Source organism: Amphiura filiformis, chromosome 1 (assembly GCF_039555335.1).
Source record: "Amphiura filiformis chromosome 1, Afil_fr2py, whole genome shotgun sequence".
NCBI classification, from domain to species: Eukaryota; Metazoa; Echinodermata; class Ophiuroidea; order Amphilepidida; family Amphiuridae; genus Amphiura; species Amphiura filiformis.
The window spans coordinates 40788118-40806957 of record NC_092628.1 but is presented as its reverse complement, the minus strand read 5'-3'; the positions used below and the strand labels follow the sequence as shown (position 1 = coordinate 40806957).

The 18840-nt window shown below is 41.5% G+C and overlaps 1 protein-coding gene across 1 annotated transcript in view; it reads left to right on the top strand.

The window, feature by feature from the left end:
* The window catches only part of LOC140160050 (uncharacterized), a 39997-nt gene that overhangs the window by 10559 nt on the left and 10598 nt on the right, over nucleotides 1-18840 (top strand). Inside the window, exons 2-4 of the mRNA XM_072183321.1 lie at nucleotides 17391-17669; nucleotides 17916-17981; nucleotides 18599-18667. Coding sequence (XP_072039422.1) covers nucleotides 17391-17669; nucleotides 17916-17981; nucleotides 18599-18667 — 414 coding nt within the window. The remainder of the gene's footprint in view (nucleotides 1-17390; nucleotides 17670-17915; nucleotides 17982-18598; nucleotides 18668-18840) is intronic.

Here is an 18840-nt window from a genome sequence, read left to right as displayed (position 1 = left end):
AGACCCACCACCTCACAATGGATGATGTGACGTGGGAGGGGGGGGGGACTTTTTTGAATTTATCTGTTGATGGACATTTCAAGCAGACAGGCCCAAGATCGGGCCCAAGTCACTAGACTTTCGCGATTCGTTTTCTTGCACCATGTGAGATAGTGATCATAGTCTGAACCCGGGGGGGGCTGCTGGGTGGCTCATCAAAAATTTTGGTGGGTATGTTCCCCCGGTATTTTGAGGTGGTGGGTCTTTGGGAGCGGTAAAAGGGGGTCTTTTGGAGCTGCGAACAGTCTAAATCAAGGTCTTTCTTAGCTTTTTTGTTGAAAATCGCCTGAAAAAAACCAGACATACGACGAATGAGCAATTTTGGGGTCTTTTAGAGCTGAAATTATAACATCAAGGGCCTTTCAGAGCTCTATTTTAGTCAAATATAGGGGGTCTTTCAGAGCTACGAAATCCAAAAAGGGGTTCTTTCCGGGGGAACATACCCGCATGGTCATTTGTGTTAAGTGCCCCCCCCGAGTCTCAACTGAGTATAGTCTGGTAACTTAGAAAAAACAGGGGAAGTGATTTGAGGGGAAGTAATTTAAGTGAGTGTAATTGAAGGGGAAGGAATGAGAGAAAGGGGAAGAAATTGGAATATAATGAAGAAGAAAAAAGAAGGAAGGAAACTTAAGGACGAGAAGGGAAGTAGTTTAGGGGAAGTAATTTAAAGGAACCGTGGCAGTGGCGTGCAGCACATTCAAAGCCCAGGATTCAAAGTGGCGGGGCCAGGTTGTTCAGTTCCCTGAATGGAGTGTGGTTAGGGTGCGGGCACCTGCCCAGGGGACTCAACTTAAATTTTGGTAGGGGTGTGAGAGCGCCGAACTTTGGGAACTAAGAACTGATTTTCGGGCAAAATAGGGGCTTGAAGAACTAAAATTAGGGCCAAATTATAGGCTGTTGAGCTAAAAATTTCTAAATTATTTCCAAATTTGAGCTTAAAGAGCTACAATTGTCAGAGTTTGAGGCTCAAAGAACTGGAGCACACCGACATCGCCTGGCTAATAATTATTTGGTGCAGCAGAGACATTAAAATGAATACACAGGGTCGATACACGTGAATTGCTATGCACGATTTTGATAAAAGAAAAAAGGAAACGAAAGGAAACAATGGTATGTGTACCTTTGTTCACGAAATGAGACAATTGCCTGCTTTTTGTACACCAGCATTCTTGAAAATGAGCAACATAATGATTGTTGACTTAACACGGTTTGGAAATAATTTCTTCATATTTTTGGTGTTATCTGTCGTTTACATATCCTTCCTAAAACACAAAAGTGCGACCCTCTCCAAACACCTAAATTAGCTAAAAATTTAGGACATGTTACAAAACTATATTGTCTAGAATTTTAGAAGAGTACTTTTAATATTTGCCGGTTATTTTTCACACAGCGACGTTAACTAGGCAATGTACTATTACCTATAACATTAACTAAAACACCAAAGTACGAATATTTCCAAACATCTAAATTAGCTAAAAATTTAGGACATGTTAAAAACTATATTTTCTAGAACTTTAGAAGAGTACTTTTAATATTGGCCGGTTATTTTTCACACAGCGACGTTAACTAGTCATATCCCCATACTTTTAACGTAGCGCTATTTGTAGAGGTCACGCGTCAATGGGAAAGAGCACTGTGTATTGTGTATAGGAAAACGGACAGTAACTGCAGTATGGTATGAAAGAAAACGATAAACACTATTAGTATACACGTATACGAAATACGAAATGCATGCACAATAATTAAAAAGTAAAATATAAATAGGCCTATTGCCTTGTATGGGCCCAACGAAGACGTATCTCCCTCTTTGCATGCTTTTGGTTCTTTGATTCACCATGCATGATTCTATAGATTCAGTGGTGGATCCAGGGGGTGCAAACTGCCCCAACAACTATCAAAGGACATGAAAGAAAAATAACACTAAGGGGCATCGGGGTATCCCTGTGTTATCCCCCACTCCCACCGCGGTCGTGGGCTTTGCCGCCAGTTGCCCCTCATTGGGCTCCCCCAGTTGCCTGCACCATATCAAGGGCGGCACGAAGGAGACATCGGGGTATTTGCAGTGGCGCCGGCGCCAGGAATTTGTCCGGGGGGGGGAGGCATTGGGGTAAAGTGAATTTCGGGGGGGGGCAAAATCAACAAATTTTGCGCAAAAATGCCGTAAAAAGTGGAAATTTTCCTAATTTGGGTTTTTTCGGGGGGCAACATAAACAAGGGGAAAAGAATTCTGACGGGGTATTTTCCCCCCATGCCCCCCCCCCCCCGTGGCGCTGCCACTGGGTATTTGTCCCTCATTTATGGACTTGCCGCCTGTGTCCTCATTTAAATAGGGGCAACACGAATGGGCATTTGTAGTCTTGACATGCTTGAGGAGAAGTTTCCAATTTTGAGGGAAAGAATCGAATATGCACAATATTCGACATGTTTGTTACCTCAAATATTGGTTTTCCCTTGGGTTGGCCGCCATAGTTTATCCCCCATCGCTGACAATTGTTCCGGGGCGTTTAACATAATTTCAAGCATTTTGCATGAAATATAAATAATTATGTCTAAAGTTAATAGCACGGGAGGGCAGTGGCGTGGCGTAGTCAAGGAGCGGGGAGGGCGGGGGAAGGGGGCAGCTCCCCCAGTGAGAAGTCTTGCCCTCCCCCAACAGTGGGATGCTGACCGCCCTGATCATGCTGATATGTAAGATTTTTGGCCCATTTTTGACTATATTCGTCAAATTTCCCGGGTCAAAGTTCCCCCTTAAAAGTTGGTTTGCCCCCCTTGTCCCTCTTTGCCCACCCGCTGAAAAAGTGCTGGCTACGCCACTGCGGGAGGGGATACCGATACCTCGACTGCAAATTTTAGAAAATCCCATAAGAAAATGGCCAAAAAACGACTTGTGCCCCCCAATCAGACCCGGTGTCACTCAATTATGGTCGGTGCCCTCCCCCCCCAATCAGATGACCCACGCTACGCCACCCATAGCTACCCTTTTCCCAACGTCACCTAATGTGCATGTCTGTGAGTACACAGCTGCCTTAAATACCTTCAAAATTGCCCATTCCTCACATTTCTGGTGTTTTCCAGAAACCAAGAAAGACTCTTGATTTTTACCACTTTTTCGGTACGCCGTCAGCTCCCAAAGACCCAACACCTGACAATGGATGATGTGACGTGGGGGGGGGACTTTTTTGAATTTATCTGTTGATGGACATTTCAAGCAGACAGGGACATGACCCAAGATCGGGCCCAAGTCACTAGACTTTCACGATTCGTTTTCTTGCACCATGTGAGATAGTGATCATAGTCTGAACCGGGGGGGCTGCTGGGTGGCTCATCAAAAATTTTGGTGGGTATGTTCCCCCGGTATTTTGAGGTGGTGTGTCTTTGGGAGCGGTAAAAGGGGGTCTTTTGGAGCTGCGAACAGTCTAAATCAAGGTCTTTCTTAGCTTTTTGTTGAAAATCGCCTGAAAAAAAACCCAGACATACGACGAATGAGCAATTTTGGGGTCTTTTAGAGCTGAAATTATAACATCAAGGGCCTTTCAGAGCTCTATTTTAGTCAAATATGGGGAGTCTTTCAGAGCTACGAAATCCAAAAAGGGGGTTCTTTCCGGGGGAACATACCCGCATGGTCATTTGTGTTAAGTGCCCCCCCTCCGAGTCTGAACTGAGTATAGTCTGGTAACTTAGAAAAAACAGGGAAGTGATTTGAGGGAAGTAATTTAAGTGAGTGTAATTGAAGGGGAAGGAATGAGAGAAAGGGAAGAAATTGGAATATAATGAAGAAGAAAAGAGAAGGAAGGAAACTTAAGGACGAGAAGGGAAGTAGTTTAGGGGAAGTAATTTAAAGGAACCGTGGCGGTGGCATGGCGTGCGCAGCACATTCAAAGCCCGGGATTCAAAGTGGCGGGGCCAGGTTGTTCAGTTCCCCCGAATGGAGTGTGGTTAGGGTGCGGGCACCGCCCCCGGGGGGGGGGGGACTCAACTTAAATTTTGGTAGGGGTGTGAGAGCGCCGAACTTTGGGAACTAAGAACTGATTTTCGGGCAAAATAGGGGCTTGAAGAACTAAAATTAGGGCCAAATTATAGGCTGTTGAGCTAAAATTTCTAAATTATTTCCAAATTTGAGCTTAAAGAGCTACAATTGTCAGAGTTTGAGGCTCAAAGAACTGGAGCACACCGACATCGCCTGGCTAATAATTATTTGGTGCAGCAGAGACATTAAAATGAATACACGGGATCGATACACGTGAATAATAGCTATGCACGATTTTGATATCAGACGAAAATCTTCGGATACTGGGTTAGAAAATGATCAATATCTCCCGCAAATGAATTTTTCTCTAGAATCCAGATGTGGTCTCATACACTTGAAAATACGTGTTGAACAGATATTATAGTAGTTAGCGTGCGCTTTGAAAATTGGCCGTGCGCTTTGAACTCAAAATTTGACCAAAACTCTCAATTTTATATTGCGTTGGTCCTGTAGGCCTATGGACTACAGCGCGCAGCAGGCTATAGCGGCACTCACTCAAGTGGAGACAGTATATTAACCATTGACCGCAATGTCGTATACAAGCTTGCAGCGAGAAATCAATTACCCCGTCTATTGTCATAGCCTTAGTCAGGTCACTTCGCTAATAATATGCATCTCATAAGGTCCGAATAAAATAGCCATGTGTGGCTGTGGATTCAACCTACCATGGCGATTTCTACTATGAAGATATCGGGGCGATGTCACTGTGTGGAGCAGATCCAAATGTGGGGCTTAAGGAACTGCCGGAGAGCCTGAAAAAGGGACCCTTGAGCGCCGCACATACCCGTACCACCTTAACATGTGAGTGCCCCCCGGGGCACTGCTAGCGGCTTGCCGCGAAGCCCCTCACGGGTGGGGTCCAGGGGCCCGCTTTAGGGCCCCTGGTGTAGTCCAGGGGAAGCTCTGGGGTTTTAGCGTTTTTAAAGGGCAAGGAATCCTATTTTGAGGGGGCAAATTTTGACGTTTTGGCACCGTCAAAAGTGACGGACTCTTTCATAAATACTTTCTCAGAGATTTTTTCCTTCCACAGGACCTTCCAATTCCCCGAATGACTGATGTCACGCGAATGACCAACAAAAGTGGGCGGGGATGTGCAAACCCCCTGCCCCCCCCTTTTGCGCACGCCACTGCGGGAAGGAACGAGAGAAAGGAGGAAGAAATTGTAGAATGTAAAGATTTTACAAATGGGAATTCCCATGTAATATTGCGAGAACAAGGAATGGGAAATCCCAGTGTCATCTTGGGGGGGGGTGGATAATATCTGGAATAGCTCATTGGGTTCCCAAAAATCTGGCATGTGCAAAGGGTTGGGGGGCAAAGATTTTTGGCAGGCCGAGAAGCTCCGAGAAGGATAGTCCCAGTGTCATCTTTGGGGGGTGGATAATATCTGAAATAGCTCATTGGGCTCCCATAAATCTGGCATGTGCAAAGGGCAAAGATTTTTGGCAGGCCGAGAAGCTCCGAGAAGGGCCGAATGCATTTTTCATGCTAATTTGTACAGCCCGTAAACTTGTTGGAAAATAACAGACTGTAACAGTTTGTGAAAACTTCTTTATTTTTAATATAAAGCTAAAATATCAGGCAATTGTAGATAACAGATGTTTTCCTCTCATCATCACTTGAAGATATCGAGCTATACCTGTGATGATGCTAATGCATGTTCTCTTGAGCACCAGAAACAATTACACAAGGTCGTACAGGTCAAGTTTATCCTTTTTTGTAGGGCCATTGTGGGATTACATCATTTTGAAGGTCTATGGTTCAAACATGTTTAATAGTGTTACATAATAAAGGCCACCATAAATTAATATTATGTTTTCAGCATAAACATGATAAGGGACGCACCATAGATTCTGGGGGGCATGTGAGTTTTGGTCAGGCCGAAGGTGGCAGATTTTTTTTTTCAATTTTATTTTATACCTAGGCCTATATATAAGTTGGGTGGGATATTTTTTTTACTCATCAGTGAGGCGCAGTTCTTTTTTCGTCTCACGTCCACTAGTGGGTGAAGTTTTTTTTTCTCCAAAAACTCCCATGCCCCCCCCCTTCAGTAGAAATCAAATGGTGTGCTCCTAAAAAAGTATCCCTCGTGCGTACCACTGGAACATATTGGATGTATGCGTATTAGGCCTATCTACTCCCTTCTAGAATCTGTTAAGGGGGTACTACACCCCTGGAAAATGTTGTGCCTATTTTTGCATTTTTCTTTAAAATTATAGCAGATTGGTGACAAGTAAGATATGTAAGGCAAGGACTACAACTACTGCACTGAAAATTCAGCAACTCAAGGCAGAAATGACAGAAACAACCGAAAATTGAGCCTCCCCTTATGATCACAAAACCTTCCTAAAGTGTTTCTTTTCTAGGCTAGAAAGCATCTCAACTGGAAGTTGTTTCAACATCTTAATTACTAGTTCATAAAATACTCTGAGTACGTATAGGCTATTTAAGAAACAAAAAATTGACATTCAGTAGACTAACCCCTCTCGACTAATGATTGGGATTACTCCGTTTTGTGAGTGCAAACAATAAACTGAAATAGGTATCTGCCCATTTTTATGCAATTTAGTTACAATTAAGAGCCAAAATTGAGTGTAAATGACACAAATTTCAGCTTAAAGAAAATTTTAATTGTAACAGGTTTATAGGGAAATAGCACGCCGTACTTTGTAATATGTGAAACATGCTTTCTGAAATTACTATTTAACGATACTTGAGTGTACGATACGATGATGGTGAAGTGTACGATGCATGATGCACATTGCATGTTTTTTCAAATGTATGTATGATGAAGATGAACGATGTGGACTTTTCGCCACGCATAACGAACTTGAAGTACTTGATCATGTTGTATGAGGAAGCTGTGCAGGTGGATGTCCGATGAGAAAAATCGGTGATGCACGATGTGGATTTTCGCCACGCATGACGAACGTGTGGCGTGTGTATGATGATGTGAAAGCGTTCGACACTACGTCGTGCGTAACACTGTTCATCGTACACCTTCATCATCAGACATACAATAATGATGAGCCAATGAAAATTTGACGAAGAGTGTGAAATCATCGTGCAACATTTTTTTCACGTCGTGCGTAGTTTTCCAAATTTCATCATCATACAACACATTTTTCATCGTACAACACAAATGTTGTATGATGATGTAAATCTCCATAGACTTGTGTGCAAAATTTCATCATCATACAACAATATCCGATATGGCTTTCCGTATTATTGTATGTCTGATGATGAAGGTGTACGATGAACAGTGTTACGCACGACGTAGTGTCGAACGCTTTCACATCATCATACACACGCCACACGTTCGTCATGCGTGGCGAAAATCCACATCGTGCATCACCGATTTTTCTCATCGGACATCCACCTGCACAGCTTCCTCATACAACATGATCAAGTACTTCAAGTTCGTTATGCGTGGCGAAAAGTCCACATCGTTCATCTTCATCAATCATCATACATACATTTGAAAAAAACATGCAATGTGCATCATGCATCGTACACTTCACCATCATCGTATCGTACACTCAAGTATCGTTAAATAGTAATTTCAGAAAGCATGTTTCATTATTACAAAGTACGGCGTGCTATTTCCCTATAAACCTGTTACAATTAAAATTTTCTTTAAGCTGAAATTTGTGTCATTTACACTCAATTTTGGCCCTTAATTGTAATTAAATTGCATAAAAATAGGCAGATACCTATTTCAGTTTATTGTTTGCACTCACAAAACGGAGTAATCCCAATCATTAGTCGAGAGGGGTTAGTCTACTGAATGTCGATTTTTTGTTTCTTAAATAGCCTATACGTACTCAGAGTATTTTATGAACTAGTAAGATGTTGAAACAACTTCCAGTTGAGATGCTTTCTAGCCTAGAAAAGAAACACTTTAGGAAGGTTTTGTGATCATAAGGGGAGGCTCAATTTTCGGTTGTTTCTGTCATTTCTGCCTTGAGTTGCTGAATTTTCAGTGCAGTAGTTGTAGTCCTATAATATACATATCTTATTTGTCACCAATCTGCTATAATTTTTAAGAAAAATGCAAAAATAGGCACAAAATTTGCCAGGGGTGTAGTACCCCCTTAACAGATTCTAGAAGGGAGTAGATAGGCCTAATACGCATACATCCAATATGTTCCAGTGGTACGCACGAGGGATACTTTTTTTAGGAGCACACCATTTGATTTCTACTGAAGGGGGGGGCATGGGAGTTTTTGGAGAAAAAAACTTCACCCACTAGTGAGACGAAAAAAGAACTGCGCCTCACTGATGAGTAACAAAGTACTACAAAGTACGGCGTGCTGTTTCCCTACAAAACTGTTTCAATTAAAATTTTCTTTAAGCTGAAATTTGTGTCATTTACACTCAATTTTGGCCCTTACTTGTAGTTAAATTGCATAAAAATTGGCAGATACCTAATTGATGTTTATTGTTTGCCGCTACTTATAATACCATTTTTCAGTAAAATGAAATTAATATAATATTCGCGCTCAATCTGATTTATATTTTATTTTGCTAGTCATTTAATAGTATTTTCACAAAACGGAGTAATCCCAATCGTTAGTCGAGAGGGGTTTAGTCTACTGAATGTCAATTTTGTTTCTTAAAAATGCACGTTAAGAAGGTTTTGTGATCATAAGGAGAGGCTCAATTTTCTGTTGTTTTTGTCATTTCTGCATTTTGTCTTTTACCCCTGTCTCGTAAATTATTGCTTTAACGTGGGTATGCCTGCAGAGATTCTAGATGGAAGTAGCGGCCTAAAACGCACACCATTTGATTTCCACTAAGGGGGGGGGCATGGGAGTTTTTTGGAGAAAAAAGAAAACTTTGCCCACTAGTGAGACGAAAAAAGAACTGCGCCTCACTGATGAGTAAAAAGTTCTCCCACCCAACTCTGTATACTAGGCCTGGTATAAATTAAAATTGAAAAAATTTGGCCTGACCCAAACTCACATGCCCCCAGAATCTATGGTGCGTCCCGTATCATGTTTATGCTGAAAACATAATTTATGGTGTCCTTTACTATTATGTAACACTATTAAACATGTTAGGACCATAGACCTTCAAAATGATGTAATCCCACAATGGTCCTATACAGAAACTGGGTAAACTTGACCTGTACGACCTTGTGTATTATTGTGTCTGACTTTCTGGTGCTCAAGAGAACATGCATTAGCATCATCACAAGTTTCATTGGTATAGCTCGATATCTCAAGTGATGATGAGAGGAAAATATCTGGTATCTTCAATTGCCTGATATTTTAGCTTATTAAAAATAAAGAAGTTTTCACAAACTGTTACAGTCTGTAATTTTCTAACAAGTTAATACGGGCTGTACAATAATTATGAGCCGGGGTAAGATTTCCAAATAGTGTGCCAAAATTGCATTCGGACCTTCTCGGAGCTTCTCGGCCTGCCAAAAAATCCTCACCCTTTGCACATGCCAGATTTTTGGGAACCCAATGAGCTATTCCAGATATTATCCACACACCCCCCAAAGATGACACTGGGATTTTCCATTCCTTGTTCTCGCAATATTACATGGGAATTCCCATCTGGGAAATCTTTACATTCTACAATTTCTTCCCCCTTTCTTTCATTCCTTCCCGCAGTGGCGTGCGCAAAGGGGGGGGGCAGGGGGTTGCACAGCCCCTCCCCACTTTTGCTGGTCATTCGGGTGAAATCTGTCATTCGGGGGAGATTGGAAGGTCCCGTGGAAGGAAAAATCTCTGAGAAAGTATTTATGAATTTACCCCCTCAAAATAGGATTCCTTGGCCTTTTAAAATGCTAAAACCCCAGAGCTTCCCCTGGACCCCACCCGTGAGGGGCTTCGCGGCAAGCCGCTAGCAGTGCGGGCTACGTCATAACCCCTAACTAGTCCGACGTGTAGGACTTTTTTTTCTTATTTACCAGACAATGTTCAGCTCAGACTATGACCACTATCTCATATCTATGGCGCAAGAAAGACGAATCGCGAAAGTCCAGTGACCGCGCCGCCCGAAAAACGCGCGGTCACTGGACTTTCGCGGTCAATCTTTCTTGAGCAATCAGAGCCTGAGCAGTGATAGTTGGTAACTGAGAAAAAAACAGGTCCTATTCGTCGGACTACCCCTAACCAGACTCCATTCGGGGGAACTGAACAACCTGGCCAGCCCCGCCACTTTGAATGTGCTGCGCACGCCACTGCCTTCCCCCTAAATTACTTCCCCTTCTCGTCCTTAAGTTTCCCTTCCTTCTCTTTTCTTCTTCATTATATTCCAATTTCTTCCCCTTTCTCTCATTCCTTCCCTTTCCATTACACTCACTTAAATTACTTCCCTTCAAATCACTTCCCCTGTTTTTTTCAAAGTTACCAGACTATACTCAGTTGACAGTTCAGACTCGGGGAGGGGCACTTAACGCAAATGACCATGCGAGTATGTTCCCCCGGAAAGAACCCCCTTTTTGGATTTCGCAGCTCTGAAAGACACCCTATATTTGACTAAAATAGAGCTCTAAAAGACCCCAAAATTGTTCATTCGTCGAATGTCTGGTTTTCTTTTCAGGCGATTTTCAATTTTAAAAAAAAGAAAGACCTTGATTTAGACGGTTCGCAGCTTCAAAAGACCCCATTTTACTTGTTCGCAACCCGCTTCGCAGCTCCAAAAGACCCCTTTTACCGGTACGCCGTCAGCTCCCAAAGACCCACCACCTCAAAATTACGGGGGAACATACCCACCAACATTTTTGATGCTCCCCCCGCAGCCCCCCAGGTTCAGACTATGATCACTATCTTACATGGCGCAAGAAAGACGAATCGCGAAAGTCTAGCTAGTCACTCACTTAAATTACTTCCCCTCAAATCACTTCCCCTGTTTTTTCCAAGTTACCAGACTATGCCCAATTCAGACTCGGGGGAGGGGGGGGGGCACTTAACACAAATGACCATGCGGGTATGTTACCCCGGAAAGAACCACCTTTTTGGATTTCGCAGCTCTGAAAGACCCCCTATATATTTGACTAAAATAGAGCTCTGAAAGACCCTTGATTTTGATCATTTCAGCTCTAAAAGACCCCAAAATTGCTCATTCGTCGTATGTCTGGTTTTTTCAGGCGAATTTCAACAAAAAAGCTAAGAAATACCTTGATTTAGACTAAAGTCCCCATTTTACTTGTTCGCAGCCCGCTTCGCAGCTCCAAAGGACCCCCTTTACCGGTACGCCGTCAGTTCCCAAAGACCCACCACCTCAAAATTCCGGGGGAACATACCCACCAAAATTTTTGATGTGCCCCCAGCAGCCCCCTCCCCGGGTTCAGAATATGATCACTATCTCACATGGCGCAAGAAAGACGAATCGCGAAAGTCTAGTGAATTGGGCCCGATCTTGACCCATGTTCCTGTCTGCTTGAAATGTCCATCAACAGAAAAATTCAAAAAAGTCCCCCCCCCCACGTCACATCATCCATTTTGAGGTGGTGGGTCTTTGGGAGCTGACGGCGTACCGAAAAAAAAGGGGGGGTCTGTCGGAGATGCGAACGGTAAAAATCAAGGGTCTTTCTTGGTTTCTGGAAAAGACCAGAAATGTGAGGAATGGGCAATTTTGGGGGTATTTAAGGCAGCTGTGTACTCACAGACATGCACATGAGGTGGCGGTGATGAAGGGTCGGTATCAGTAGCATAGCATGGGTCATCCGATTTGGGGGTAGGGGCACGGACCATAATTGAGGGACACCGGGTCTGATTGGGGGGGCACAAGCCGTTTTTGGCCATTTTCTTATGGGATTTTCTAAAATTTGTAGTCGATTGGGGGGGGCACGAGCCCCCAGGCTCCTATGACGCTACGCCACTGGTAGGTACCCCTCCTGCAGTGGCGTAGCCAGCACTTTTTCAGCGGGTGGGCAAAGAGGGAACAAGGGGGGGGTAAACCAACTTTTAGGGGAAAAACTTTGACGAAAATAGTCAAAAATGGGCTAAAAATCTTATATCAGGGCGGCCAGCATCCCACTGTTGGGGGAGGAACAATTGTCAGTGATGGGGGATAAACTTATGGCGGCCAACCGAAGGGAAAACCAATGTTCGAGGTAACAAACATGTCGAATATTGTGCATATTCTTTCCCTCAAAAATGGAAACTTTTCCTCACGCATGTCAAGACTATACAAATACCCATTCGTGTTGCCCCTATTTAAATGGGGACACAGACGGCAAAGTCCATAAATGAGGGACAAATACCCACGGGGGGGTCATGGCGGGCAAATACCCCCAGTCAGAAATTATTCTTGCCCCCTGTTTCCCCCAATAAAAACCCCAAATTAGGAAAATTTCCACCTTTGCCCCCAATGCCCTCCCCGAAAAATTCCTGGCGCCGGCGCCACTGCAGATACCCCGATCTCCTTCGTGCCGCCCTTATTTGATAGAGTGCAGGCAACTGGGGGAGCCCAATGAGGGGCAACTGGCGGCAAAGCCCAAGACCGCGGTGGGGGTGGGGGATAACCCAGGGATATCCCGATGCCCCTTAATGTTCTTTTTCTATCATGTCCTTTGATAGTTGTCGGGGCAGTTTGCACCCCCTGGATCCGCCACTGACTCTATAGAATCATGGTGAATCGAAGAACCAAAAGCATGCAAAGAGGGAGGTACGTCTTCGTTGGGCCCATACAACACAATATAGCTTTTTAATTATTGTACATACATTTCGTATAGGCCTACGTGCATACTAATAGTGTTTATCCTTTTTATTTCATAGGCCTACTTGCACAACTTTAAATTTCCATACGTAGGAGTCATCCCTGCATATAGTTACGTATATCACTAACATTCCGTCGTAATAGTTCTTCCATATCTGAACATTCCAAATACACATGATATTGATAATAGAGAACAATTATTAAATTCGGTGCTAAACGACTGGTAATAAAGACTAAGTACTACTCAAATACTGAAATGCAGTAATTGTAAGTGTGCAGTAAAGTTGTAAGATGTTTAAAATGGTTCACTTCGCATGATCGCATCTTCCTGCTTGCCGTTAACATGTAATGGTTAACAAATGCTAATTTGTTTTATTCGTGGGGTGGGGTGGGGTGGGGGAGGGAGCCTGGACAAATAAAAAAAAATTGATGGGTATGTTCCCTCGGAATTTTGAGGTGTGGTCTTCGGGAGCTGGTGGCGTACCGGTAAAAGGGTGTCTTTTGGAGCTGCGAACAAGTAAAATGGGGACCTTTGGAGCTGCAAACAGTCAAAATCAAGGGTCTTTCTTGGCTTTCTGGTTGAAAATCGCTTGAAAAAAAAAAACCCAGAAAATGAGGAATGAGCAATTTTGGGGTCAATTTTGGAGCTGAAATTATCAAAATCATGGGTTTTTTGGAGCTCTATTTTGGTCAAATATAGGGGGTCTTTCGGAGCTGCGAAATTAAGAAAAAGGGGATGGTCTTTCCGGGGGAACCCCACCCGGGGTTCTACATGGCGAGATGATAATAATTTATCTCACCATGTCAACTTCCTGGCCTTTTCAAGTCGGCAAGGAGGCAGCGACGGTTGCTATCCATAAGGACCGCTATCTCCAAGGTTCGCTATCTCTAAGGTTCGCTATCACTATAATACAAAAAGGTCCGTTATACCTAAGGTTCGATATCACTAATTCGGAATAAGGTTCGCTATATATTTCTAAGGTTCGATATCACTAATAAGGTTCGCTATCTCTTATTTTAAATGAGTCCCGCGCGCTATCTCTAATTTAAACAAGGTTCGCTATCGCTAAGATTCGCCATCACTAATTTTAAGTAAGGGGAGGGTTAAACATAAGATCTTTCATGCATTTTTCCTTTTGGTAAGTTTATGTAGGAGGAAAAATTTGATGTGGACGAGACAACATGGGGCGAGTTTTGACTTTAACAAAGGGGGGGAGACGTTAAACATAAGATCTCTGAAGCACTTTCCATTTTTGATAAGTTTATGTAGCCTGGACAAATTTGATGTGGACGAGACAACATGGGGCGAGTTTTGACTTGAACAGAGGGAGGGAAGACTTTAAACATAAGATCTTTGAAGCATTTTTTATTTTTGACCAGTTTATGTAGAAGGACAAATTTGATGTGGATGAGACAACATGGGGCGAGTTTTGACTTGAATGTGGGGGGGGCAATTTTTGGCACATCATTTTGAAATTTTAACGGGGAAGGGCTAATAATTATTGCACAGTCCCTTACTAAAGTTAAGAAATAATTAGGCTATAGAATAAAATAAAGAAATCATGCTTGATAAAAAAAGAAAATAGGCGATCGATTAAAATAGCAGGGAGTCAAACAACCACCTCACAACATACGGGGTGGTGTTGAATTCCCAAAATGAAAAAAAAAATGTGCCGCCACAACCCCCACCCCAATTAACCATGGGGTGGGGGCACACTCCGGCATATATGATTATTGCACCACCCCTAAGCACACTTCTCATGTCAAACAGGGTGGCCATAATCAACTAAAACATTTTCATAACGCACACGATTAATGCTTTTTGGCTTTCTTTTCATCATTCAGCGTCTTCATCATCATACATACAATTTTTCATGTCTCACATCATTCTTCAACATATGGCTTTCTGATGTACGACGTGGAGTGAAGTATCGTCATACGAACATCGTTTTCTCATCATGCGTTGATTTTTTCCACGTCGTACGTACACTCTTCATCATCATGCGGAGAAGCTTCTCACATCGCACGACACTAATTTCCACGTCGTGCGTCACTTTCACTCTTCGTTATACGTCGCCACAATCCACATCGTACGTCGACGCACAACGTGACCATTCATCATTCTTCATGAAATCAAAGGTGTTTCATCATACAACGTTTTACGGAAAGCAATTTCGGATATGACGTCCGTGGATTCTTCATTATACAACATTTTATTTTCATCATTCAACGTCTTCATCACCATACATACAATTTTTCACTGTTCCACATCATCCTTCAACATATCCGATATGGCTTTCCGTAGATCATAGCAATACTGCAACAGTATATTGTAGACAGACTTCCTTCCAGAATTGGGAGGTGTAGGTTCAAAAATGGACCGTTTCAATTTCAAGTGGACCTTTTGTGAATTTTCCTACAAAAAAGGTCTAATTCCCAACGTTTTTACCGCAGTGGACCATTTTATTTGGATTGCCATTGGGGGTGCAACCCCTAAGCAATCCAAATATGAAGGAAGTAGAAGTACTGGCCTCATATTGTGGTTTTGAGGAATGTTAATAATCATTACACAACAATGAAGTATTTTTGGTTTAATATTAGGCTACACGCTTCCGCTTTACGTTTCTTTTGTTCGCTTTAAACGCTTTGTCAACCACTTTACACGTACACCATTATTTTTGGTACCAATGATCTGATGACTAACTACGCACGTGTCTGTCGGTTTTTCTCTATTCAGTAATAAAATACCAGCCGCAAAATCCTGCATATAACACCACTATGATATCATACCAATGGAAGATCGAACTTGGGCTTAGTCGTAGATTTTCAGCATACGCACAGTCATTAATAGCCGTAATCTGTGGCCCTCACCTGCTCACTGACTTCGCGAGCCCGAAAATAGTTCAAGCAGGGAGGAAATCTTAGAAGGCCTTGAACAAGGCTAAGAGTAAATAAGCAAATGATGTGAAATATCTCATGTACAGAAGCCAAAATATTCAAAATGTAATGATTCAATCGAAATTTCTTTTAGATTACTCCTCTGAGCAAACCAAATAGGAAAATAATTTATTTGAGAAACGTATAACCACAGAATCGGATAAAATCATGGGTCAAAATGTTATGCTTGTACTTTGTTTTATTAAACTTTGGCTGCATGAACTCTGAAGGGTGACATGACAATACAAAAATGCATTAAAATTGTGAATTAAGTTCAAGTTCAAGTTCAGTATTAAGTATTAAAGAATTATGTTTGCGATATCGTATGTTAAAGCCATATCGTAACATTTGCTGAGGAGGAGGCCCTCATTATTGTTTTATATTCTGGTTTTTACATGATTGTAATGTCGGGTGTAATGTACTTAAATAAAGATACGCTGCAAAAATCAGGTGCCGTAGTTTTGTCTAAATCAGAGATTTTGAATAAATCGTCTTAATAAGATGGTTTATGTTTACGATGAAAATATTACTCGAACACGTATGCGATGTTCATAACACAGTACGTACACACACATCAAAGGATCGTACCGTATTACGACCACAGGACTAACACACATTGGCGCTGGTAGTAAATTCTAATTTTCTTTGCTTTACCTCACTTGTTCGGCCCAAATTTAAAAGGGAAAATATCTGACATTAAAAGCTAACATTTTATGAAAAAGAATACTAATCTATTTTTATAGAAATGTTCCCAGGAAATGTTACAATATGGCTTTAAGGGGAGACCAGTCTCGGTGAAATCGGACCATTTTTTAATTTTGACCTATGTATGAAATTATTGACATTTGACCTATTCGACCTTAACTCCTAAACTAAGCACAGTCGCAAAATATCACAATCGACTTTTTTTATTCCCTGTGATGAGAGGAACAATTTGAGATATATACATTACAACATGACAGGACTATTTTGAATTTTTGGCTCCAATATGACCTTTGACTTATTGTGGTCGTGGAAACTACAGGGAGCATAGAAAAAATTAAACCAATCAAATCCTTATCATTTCAGATTTAAGGATGCAAAAAAAAAAAAAAAATTGGTTCCACTAATGTAGGAAAATAAAATCCCAAACCCATAGCGCCCTGTACTGTTCTCTATTATGACATCACTTTGACTGTTGACATCAAAATGTATATATGACACGGCTATACTTCCCCAGGTAAAAATTCCCCTCTCCCTTGTATAAACATGCGATTTTAACCATGAACCGGTTTGGCTACATATATATCACTGGATTTCACCAACCACCCGGGGGGGACTAAGATATGCATTATATGATATCCCAAAGACTGCTGTTTCCCCCATTTGCCTCCAGAGACCCCATATTGTTCATTCATGTTGAAGTCCTTCCCCAGCCAATTTTTTTCCTTTTTACCCCAAGAGGCAAATTTTTGCTTTTGCTTTCAAGACATTTAAAAACTTCTACTTGGTACATCATCTGCCCCGGGAAGAATCAGTTTTTATCCCCAAATGGCCTCATTCTTTAGCATCTGCCCACGAAGCCCACTCTTCCATTCTTTAGCATTCCCCCAGACAATTTTGCCCCAGAAAGACTCCCGTGTTGAAGATTGCAGCCGCATATGCATGTCACTTTACTATTGGAGTTCCCTTGTTCTCAATGTGTATATTTTTTTTCTTAATTTCACAGGTGCTACACTGCGGAGTCCTATATCTCATCCAGATACCCAAACCGTATTAACAACAGAAGATGAAGGGACCCAGCCAACATATAATACTCCACTCAGTGAAAGTAAATCCACAGGAGGAACCACGGTAACACAGGATGACTCTACCACCCTTGTCAGCCTTACTGAATCATCAGATGAAGAAATAACACATGAATCTACCACTCCTATCAGTCCTGCTGAAATTACAACCTTAGAAGTGACAAGTATGTTTTCAACTGGTCTATACACAACTACAACATGTAAGAAAGTAATTTTGTTTGACCGGAACTGTAACGGTACTGTTTTAATTGAGACTGAATTACACGGGTAAACATCTAAAGCCTTTTGAATTATATCAATAAAACATTGAAAATAACTTATTCCACAAAAGTTACGTGTTTATGAAAAATGCACGACACGTCATTTTAATGAATAATGATATTATCAAGCAAACAACCTGCCTGGGCAGGGGAAATAATCTACCTTTTGTTTGTTTTTATCGACAGACAATGACTCGCCAACAGAAACAATGAACACTCCAAGTGAATCACCATGTATGTACATAGACCCTGGTATGTAGCACAATTCATGCTGTCCTATTTCTTCAATCAGTTTCTTTCAGAAATATTCACGAGGTAAAAATATTTCAAGTATAATACCTAAAGAGAATAATTGTATTTTCATTTTTCATGGTTTTTGTTACCAGGCAACTTTTATGTTCTTTCAATATAATAACTTAGAAGACGAGATCCAGACCTGTTTCTGTTATAGCAAAAGTATGATTCTATAAAATGGCATCGTAACTATATCCTATTTATTAATTAATTTCATCACATTACAGACCTGAGGCTGAACTACAAAATTAAGTTTAAAAACATTTTAAAAAAATATTGACAAAACATTTTGAATATATTAATAAAACATTGATAATAACAATTATTATTCCACATTCTGCAGGAGGTATTATGTATAAAAACAAAATATCATTAATCTCCCACACAGATTGTGTGAGTTTTACTTGGGGGTTTACCACAGTGGGTGACCCATTTGAAATCTATACTCCCTGTGTGGGAGATTAAAGTCATGTCTTCCATGTGGTGTGTATGGAATTCAACTGAACTGGCCGCTTTAGTTATACTAAAAAATATATAAAAAAACTCATATAATTTCTTATGTGTTATAATTGCAGCTGCTTCTACACGCCCCTGCAATTGTACATACCCTCCGCCTACATTTAACATCACAGAATTATCTAAAAGTAAGTAAGCTACTTTAATATTGACGTTTTGGGTACATATTGAATTTAAAAAAACATGTTAAAAATACATGTGTTAACCCAAATGTCTCAGTTCACGTCACTTTTCAGAATTTCAGGAAATGGGGGGGGGGGGAGGAGTTTGAAGATACTGTGAAAGATTTGTATAAAACTTG